The sequence below is a fragment of the Propithecus coquereli genome, unplaced genomic scaffold (genome assembly GCF_000956105.1).
Source record: "Propithecus coquereli isolate 6110/MARCELLA unplaced genomic scaffold, Pcoq_1.0 Scaffold1, whole genome shotgun sequence".
Classification (NCBI taxonomy): Eukaryota; Metazoa; Chordata; class Mammalia; order Primates; family Indriidae; genus Propithecus; species Propithecus coquereli.
The window spans coordinates 24,788,485-24,796,853 of record NW_012133857.1 but is presented as its reverse complement, the minus strand read 5'-3'; the positions used below and the strand labels follow the sequence as shown (position 1 = coordinate 24,796,853).

Here is an 8,369-nt window from a genome sequence, read left to right as displayed (position 1 = left end):
CGAGGCCCCCGGGATCCCGGCGCGCGGCCTTGCTCTCCGTGACGCTTCGGGGTCGTCCTTCGGCGGCGGGAGCTCTCTCCCGACCTCCGACGCCAGCCAAGGCGAGCTCGTTGCTTTTGCATAAATTAATATTTCCCCATTAACAAGTTCCCCCCTCCAAACGCGGCGCCCGCGTCCATGCGCCACATCCTAATGAGGTAATTATCATTTGCGCGTGTTCGGGGCTGGCGCCGGCTCCGTGGGTAAATGGCAGTTTATTAGCACGATGCCCAGCTCGGCTGCGGAGGGCTAAGGGATACTTCGGCTACTAGACTGACACCCAGGGGCCCTATGCGGCGGCGCGTCCGGGACCCCCCGCCCTTCCCGCGTCCCCCAAACCTGCAGGCCTCCAAAGTTGTGAATCACGCACGGAACTCTGCCTAGGTTTGGGTTTGGGCTCCCCCCCCTTTCCTTCCACCGGCAAAACCATCACGATTCCTCCCCCTCCCCCTCCTGTCTCTTCCCTCTTTCCCGATTCGCAAACCGCTCGCACTTTCCCGAGGGGAGCGCGGGCGCCAGTTGCCTCCTTTTAAAGTTTGAGGGGCGGTGGTGGCGGCGGCCGGCAGGCGCGGGGGAACACAGGGGCCGCTACCGAAGCTGCGCCGCCGCCCATGTCATTCCACTTCAAGTGACTTCATGTGATGTCAGCTGAATGTAAAAGACAGTGATCTCACGCGGAGGGGAAGATGTTTGCCATCAAAATGTGACAGAAGAGACACGCTGCATGGCTCGGAACGCATCTCCTTGGTGGTGGGGGAAAGAGGTAAATGCGAGGTGGCTCTCCCGGTCCTCTTTAACTTTGCCCCTTCACTGTCCAGTTCCCAGCACGCGTGGCGGAGGCCCGGGTCCAGAGAAGGGTTCAGGGGGGGTAATTTGAGGCTCTTTTCTCCCCCCTCCTCCTTTTCCTTTGTAAACCCTCCCCCTTCTTCCCCCTTTCAAAGTCCCAGGGCAGGGGCTGGTGGGTTCCTTTGCGCGCAGGGTTAATGGGCGGTAATTTGGTACCCTTGGGTGCACTTTGTTCTGCCCCTGTTCATTTGAATGCAAATGGGTGACCCGGGTCCGACTAGGTGCTTATTAAATTGCAGTTTTCCCCCCTGCCTTTTCCGGAATGCAGACTTAGAGGAGAGAGGCTGCGCCCTGGCCCAGCCCGGCTCGGCTCCGCTCAGCGCGTCATGGCAAGCTCAGCTTCCCTGGAGACCATGGTGCCCCCGGCCTGCCCGCGCGCTGGAGCGTCGCCGGCCACTTCCAAGACGCTGGCCTTCTCCATCGAGCGCATCATGGCCAAGACGTCGGAGCCCCGTGCGCCCTTTGAGCCCCGGCCTGGAGCGCTAGAGGCGGACGGCAGCCAGAGCAAGAAACTGCTCAACCTCTGCTCGCCGCTGCCCTGTATGATCCCTCTCCAGCCCCTAGGCTACGAGGTGCCGTCAAAGACACTGCTCAGTTACTCGGAGCTCTGGAAAAGCAGCCTCCGGGCGGGCGGCGGTGGTGGAGGAGGAGGAGGCGGCGGCGGCGGGGGGGCTCCGGTGTGCAGCGCCAGCGGCTTGTGTAAAACCAACTGTGGCGTGTGCTGCAAGGCCGAGCTGGGCCTGGCGCCGTCTGCGCTGCCCACAGGCAGGGTCATCAAGCCGCAGGTCATCAACCAGGCCGTGGGGCTGCCGGCCAGCGGCTCGCTCTACTACTTCAACTACCTGGACTCGACCGCGTACCCGCCGTCTGAGCTCCTCGGCGGCCACCTCTTCCCGTCCGGCCTCCTCAATGCGCAGGCCCCCGCCGCCCTGGCTGCGCACCCGAAGCTCTTTCTGCTGGAGAACGCCAAGCTGGCTGGCCTGGCTGCGGACAAGTTCCCTCATCCGGCTCCCTATCCCCATAAGGAGCGCTTGCCGGCGCCGCTGGAGCAGGTGCTAAAGGAGAACTCGGGCCTGACCGCCGAGCGCGGCGGCGTCAAGGGCCACAGCAAGCTGCCAGGGGGCTCGGCTGATGGCAAGCCCAAAAACTTCACCTGCGAGGTGTGCGGCAAGGTGAGGCCCAGAGTCCGCGGGGGCGGGGAGGGGCAACCAGCAGCCGCTGCTTCCCTGGGGCAGCCTGGAACGCCCCTTTCTCAAGCTGAGGAGCAGCCCAGTAGCTGCCTACTCAAATTGGGAACCTAGTTGGGACTCAGTTTCCTATTCTGTAAAGTGGGGATGGCCGTGTCAGCGGCCACACAGTATTGGTGTAAGCAGCAGGTTGGGAAACACTTTACAAACTGGAAGGGGCTCTGGTTTCCGAAGGGGGGTTTTGGTTGGGGGAAGTAGGCTGTGACCCACAGGGGCTGATTGCAGGCCCTCGGACGGACGCACCACAGGGTCCTCTCATGTCTTTCCATAGGTGTTTAATGCTCATTATAACCTCACCCGCCATATGCCGGTCCACACCGGAGCCAGACCGTTCGTGTGCAAAGTCTGTGGCAAGGGCTTTCGCCAGGCCAGCACACTCTGCAGACACAAAATTATCCACACCCAGGTACGTGGCCCCTGGTCAGGCCCAGCGGGTGCGAACCTTCCTCCCACCCCCGCTCCCAAGTCTTAGCGATGGCGTTGGGGATAGGATGGCCAAGGATTCCCCCTCACCCTCTGGGGTTGGGGGGCAATGTCCCTTGGAGGTGTTCCTGAGGTGGCCTCTCCCGGCCAGGGGCTCGGCCTTATTGTGCGCGCGCCCCTCTCCGCAGGAAAAGCCGCATAAATGCAACCAGTGCGGCAAAGCCTTCAACCGCAGCTCCACGCTCAACACGCATATCCGCATCCACGCAGGCTACAAGCCCTTCGTCTGCGAATTTTGCGGCAAAGGCTTTCACCAAAAAGGTAACGTGCCGGGTGAGGCCCTCTTCTCACCTCACCTCGGGAGCCGGCGGGTCGCGGCTCGTGGGAAGGCAAAGAGGGATCCGGAGAGAGGCAGCGCGGAAGCCGCAGACGCGGGCGCAGCTTTTCTTTGGAATCGGGTTGTGCCGGGTGTAGGTGGAAGCTCTTCCGGCGGGGTTAGCAGACCGCGCTGTATGCAGGCTGGGTGCACCGGGACGCTCCGAATTTGGGAGGTAGGAAGGAAGGAAGGGAGCAGAGGGAAAGGAAGTAGGAAAAGGAGAGGGTATTGCCCTGTAGAAAAAGGTTCCCTTTGTAGCCGGGACTCCCCTTTCAAATGAAAAAAATTCGAGACAAAATCCACCTCCTGGGAACAATTTAAGATTGGGGGAAGCCTGTACGGTCCCCAGAGTCCCCAGGCCCGGCGCCCAGCACGGGATTTCCAAGGCACTTTCGGATCTCCAGGTGGTAGTTGGGGACCGAGAGGGGATAACTTAAAAAATTTTATCGGGGGAAAAAAATGAGGGACAAAGCCTGGGTTCGTGCGAATTTCTTACGGCGAGGCGTCAGCCGGGAGAAAGACCCGGGGAGTCTGGGGGCTGCTCAGAAGTTTCCCGGACGGCGAAGCGCGGCGGGGGGGACGCTGCCTGAGCCTCTGTACCCGGCAGGGCAGGCGAGCGGGGCAGCTCCACGGACTCAGCCCTAGGTCCTGTCGAGAGAGCCCCTGGCTTGACGCATACGAAGTTTGACAACTTCTTCACTCGAAGAGGTCGCGCCCGACTAGCCAAGCTTTTTTTTTTTTCTTTTTTTGCGCAGGCACCTGGGACACTCCTCCCCGCCCCCCCCCCGCCCTTCCATTGCATTACCCCTACTTTTTTCTTTTTGGTCTCTTGTAGGGAACTACAAGAACCACAAGCTGACCCACAGCGGCGAGAAGCAGTATAAATGCACCATCTGCAACAAGGCCTTCCACCAAGTCTACAACCTGACCTTCCACACATGCACACCCACAACGACAAGAAGCCTTTCACTTGCGCCACTTGCGGCAAAGGGTTTTGCAGAAACTTTGACTTAAAGAAACATGTGCGCAAACTCCACGACAGCGTGGGCCCCACTGCCCCCTCCACAAAGGACCTGACTAGGACAGTGCAGAGCTGAGAGCTACTGCCTTGCCCTCCCTTCCGGCCCCGTACCACCCCAAAACAGATCACACGTATAAACTTATTTCTAAAATTAAAAGAAAAAAAAAAAAACTATAGCAGAGAGGCTAAAATCTATTTATCGAAACCAGCATATTTTTGGAAAGCTAAACGTTTCCTCGATGACTGGCAGCAAACGCGTGGCTCCCACCTTTGTATATTCAGGAAACTTATTTAAATCCAGTGCGCTGAAACATATTTAATCCAGGCCTCGGCTTCTCCTCAGGCAGCCGGTTTTAACCCCAGCCTGTCACCGTGAGCGCCCCAGAAGAGCTCAGCGCCCCCATTCATCTTTATACAGCCATGTAAATCCTCCTGTACAAGCCAACACGGAATATATACATATATGACTCAATAAACAGAATCATTAGTGCGCGTTTTATTTCCCCCCTTCCCTCGCCGCGAGGTCAGCTCAGCAACTCGAAAGAACGAGAAGGAAATAGGCGTATATAGCGTTTTCCTTCCCAAATGCACTTCATTCGGGGCGCTGGGGCCAGGGTGAGGACAAACCAGTGTTTCTGCAGCGATTGTGTGTTAAGGCTCCCAGGAGCGAGGGCGAAAAGGCCTACATCGGCCTCCACTAGGGGCCAAGTTTTTATTTGGAGACTGTTCAGACGCTTGGGATTCTGGGTGTTGCCTTATTTGGGCGAGCAAATTCAAAGAAAAGGGTTAAAAGTGGGTGCAGGGGAGCAGCTTTCGAGTGCGTCCTTGAGCCAAGCAGCGCGCCGCGCGAGGGTAAGCAGCCGGGGCGCTGCCCTGCTGGGGGGCTCTGGGCAGGCACGGCTCCTACTCTGGGCGACCTAAGCAGGGTAACCAGCGCTCCCAATCTCCCCTGGCGGCGAGAGCTGGAGGCCAGGGATCCCCAGCCCAACCAGAGCTTCGGGGCTCGCTGGCCTGCGCTGTTGGTCTGGGTCTGGCCTCCGGGTACCGTGGGCCCTGCCGCGGGAGGGCGCGCCCGGGCTCCCCGAGCCCGCCGCCGCCACCGCCTCCCGGGTCCTGATTACCGCTCAGTTAGCCCATTTCCTGAATAGCTATCTCCGCCGCCGAGCACGCTGGTGAAATGATCTCACGCTTGCTTTCTAAGTAATGACCCAAATTAAGAGAGAAAACAGAGACCCTTCAAACAGCATTACATTAATCATCTAATCATTCCCAGGAGGGGGCCGGCCGCCGCCGCCCCGTTTGATCCGAATCTGGATAATCAAGAGCTCGGATTACTGGCGCGTCGCGCCGGGCCTCCCCCCAACCCCCCACACACACTTTTAATATCCGCGCGGCGATTCAGCCCACGTCTTCTGGAATATTGTTCCCCAGCGCCAGGAGGAAGTGCGGCGCGGGGCTCGGGAGTGCGCTTCCACGCCACCTCCCCACTGAGGGGACGAGGGTGGCTGGGCGCTGACCCCCCGCGAATTTACACTGCAGGTGCCGGTTATTTGGGGGGAAAGATGGTTAATGCAAAGGACAACCCACCAAGTAACTCTGAAAGTGACTTGAGTGTGGGTTAGCCCCACGCCTGGTATACAGTAGGCGCTCAGTGGTGAGCGCGCCAGTGGCTTCCACAAGCAAAATCTGCCATTTCCTGAGCGCTTGCTCTATGCCAGGCACTTGACATACATTCTGTCGAATGTTAACAGCAACCCGCAAGCTGGGGGTGATTATTCCCACTTTATGGAAGAAGAAATAGAGGCAGAGACAAGCTAAACAACACGCCCAGGGTCCCAGGCTACGAGGAGCAAGGATTCGAACTCCGGGCTTCTAGGAGACTAACGCGGCCTTCTGTCCTGGTCGGTGAAGGAGGAATCTCTGGGTGGGGCGCAGCGAAAGATGCCCGAGGGCAGGGTGGAAGCTCGGTCCTGGTCACTGCCTACGGTTCTGTCCCCGGCCCCCGCCCAATTCGCAGACCCATTGCGCAGGGAAGGAGAATTGTCGATTTTGTTTGCACAGAGGACGGCGACAGCTTCCTCAGGCTGTCGCGGGGGTATTTTTAGTACCTCCGATTCAGAAATAGGAACGCGTACATTAGAATTCCATTTCCTGAAAGGAGAGCGTCCTCGTTTTTTTGTATTCCTCCCCTCCTCCCCTCCTCCCCCCAAGTCTAGGAAGACGCAGCCAGGGGAGGGGGGAAGAGGAAGCGAGAGGGAATTTAAATGTTAGCTCGTTCTGGCTGCAGTTCGCTGAGGGGAGATTGGGACCCAGAGGAATATGCAGATTTAACTCCGAAATCTCGGTGGATGCCACAAACCCCAGGAAACCCCAGGATGGGCGAGGAGGACTTGGCGGCGAAGGATATAAAAATATCGCCTTGCTTCTCCCAGACATCTATTCTCAGGGAGACTGCAGGCCGGTTCGAGGAGTCAGCTCCTTCCCTTGTTCTCATACAGCGTTTTATTAGCGCCTCCCCCTCCCCCCACCCCCCGCACATGTCTGGGAGATCCTGGGTGCCCTATGACAGTGATCTCAACCAAAGTCCTTTCCTTCCTCTGGAGAGGATCCGTTGCAGATGCGCTTCTTGGAGACCACACAATGGTCAGGGCAAGCCTACATTCTTCTTAAATAGCTCCAGAACTTTGGGCAAGGGGCAGGCACCATGAAATCCAGTGCAAAAGCATCCTCTTAAAGAAGTGAGCGTAAAAATTGGCCTGCATGTGGAAATCAGGGTCAAATTCTCTTTAAGATAAATAAAAGAAGGGACACCCCCACCCAGGGAAATAACTTTCTAACGATCAAGTAAGAGAACTTTCTTTAAGCAAGTCTATTTTTACAGGAGAGAGACTCAAAGGGTCACTCATTTCATAAAACTGGAGAAATTTCTGGGTTGACAGTTCTGAAGAGGCGTAGAGATTGCTTGTTTGCAAACTGAGCAGCAAACACAATGAAACTCTTGGTTAGAGTAGAAGTCATTTCTCTGGGACTGCTCATCCCTGCAGTGGAGTGATTGGCTTGGAGGCATACCTGAGCAGGCTTTCTTGCACACATCAATCTCCTTGGGGTTGCTTCCTGATAAGCTGATTGTATTTAACCTTCACGCCAGCTTCTGTCAATCGCTCTCACCTGAGAAGGTGTTGGTTCACATCTGGCGGTAATTGTGGATAAACAGAGTTCTTCCGCATCTACTAGACTTAGCTCCGCTTTCCACAGGTTTGAAGAAATCTGCTTCCTTCAGGTGTGCGACTGAGGAAAGGATTCCTTCACCTGAAAAGTGGTGGGAGGAGAAACGGAAACTTCTGCCTGAATTACTTGCTAAACACCTTTCACAGCCAGCACATATTCTGAAGCCAACTAGTCCTTTCAGTAACCATCATAGCTGGGATACTTCTTAGTTATTCACCATGCATCGGAATTGATGGGTGAAAGGCTCTGTTTTCTGATATTTTTCCCCTCCTAATATTAAACTGTTTGCATGGCTTATAGTTTACAATTTTAATAAATGACTTAAACAAGGTAGTCATCAGCTGCATATTAATATTCTAACCTTGATTAAATTGAACAGGCCGCCCTTAAAAAATATTTTTAAAAAATCAAATTGCGGGGGAGGGGAATCCTGTCACAGACACAAAAAAGACTCCAATTATTTTTTCCCCTACAAGATGTTTGTTCTGTCCATGACTGCTCACACTTCAGCAATCTTGCCAGCAAGACTCAGAAAAAAAAAAAAAAAAAACCTTCTTCCAAAGCCACAGCCTTGTACATAACAGATTGTACAGTCCTATTGCCTTAGGCGGGTTAGAGGTTCCTCTTTGCAAAGAGCGACGCAGAAAAGTTGCCAGCATCCAGACACATTTTGGGGGACACTGTGCTCGTTCTTGCCTTGGCCAAAGAAGTGTGTCTATATGGTCCCCATTTTGCTGTTTGGCTCACAAAAGGGTAGACGACCGCCTGAGCCAGGCCCAAGAGTTACAGCAATAAGGTGTCCAGGTGTGCTGGTGGTGAATGGGCAGGGGGAGGGAAGGGGAGTGATAGGAGGCAGAGTCGGAGGGAGCTGCCAAAGAGAGGACAGGAGTCTTGAGAAAACGCTGGGAAATAAACAACCTCAAGGCAGCTGCGTTGCCCTTTTCCCTGCACTTCCCTCTCAAACGTCTGAGCAACCAGTTTGCTCCTAGAAACATGTTAATTGCCAACGGAGCTCATTAAGGCATGCACATGCAAAACACAGCAAGAAAGATTAAGTGGACAAAAGCGCAATAATGAACTGTCAACAATCGGGCCCATCTACGCGACCAGGATCACTCAAGAATGAGGCATTTAGAGGCAACAAAGGATTGTCTGGGACAGGAAGAAAAGACGACCTAGACTTTTGTTT

The 8,369-nt window shown here is 55.6% G+C and overlaps 1 protein-coding gene across 1 annotated transcript; it reads left to right on the top strand.

Moving 5' to 3' along the window:
- Positions 1-565: 565 nt before the first annotated feature.
- Positions 566-4,430, top strand: FEZF2 (FEZ family zinc finger 2). Its single transcript, XM_012650157.1, is given in 6 exon segments — positions 566-802; positions 1,154-2,057; positions 2,404-2,538; positions 2,744-2,876; positions 3,767-3,864; positions 3,867-4,430. Coding segments are annotated over 5 exon segments (1,374 nt in total). The 5' UTR covers positions 566-802; positions 1,154-1,211; the 3' UTR covers positions 4,029-4,430.
- The last annotated feature ends 3,939 nt before the right edge of the window (positions 4,431-8,369 follow it).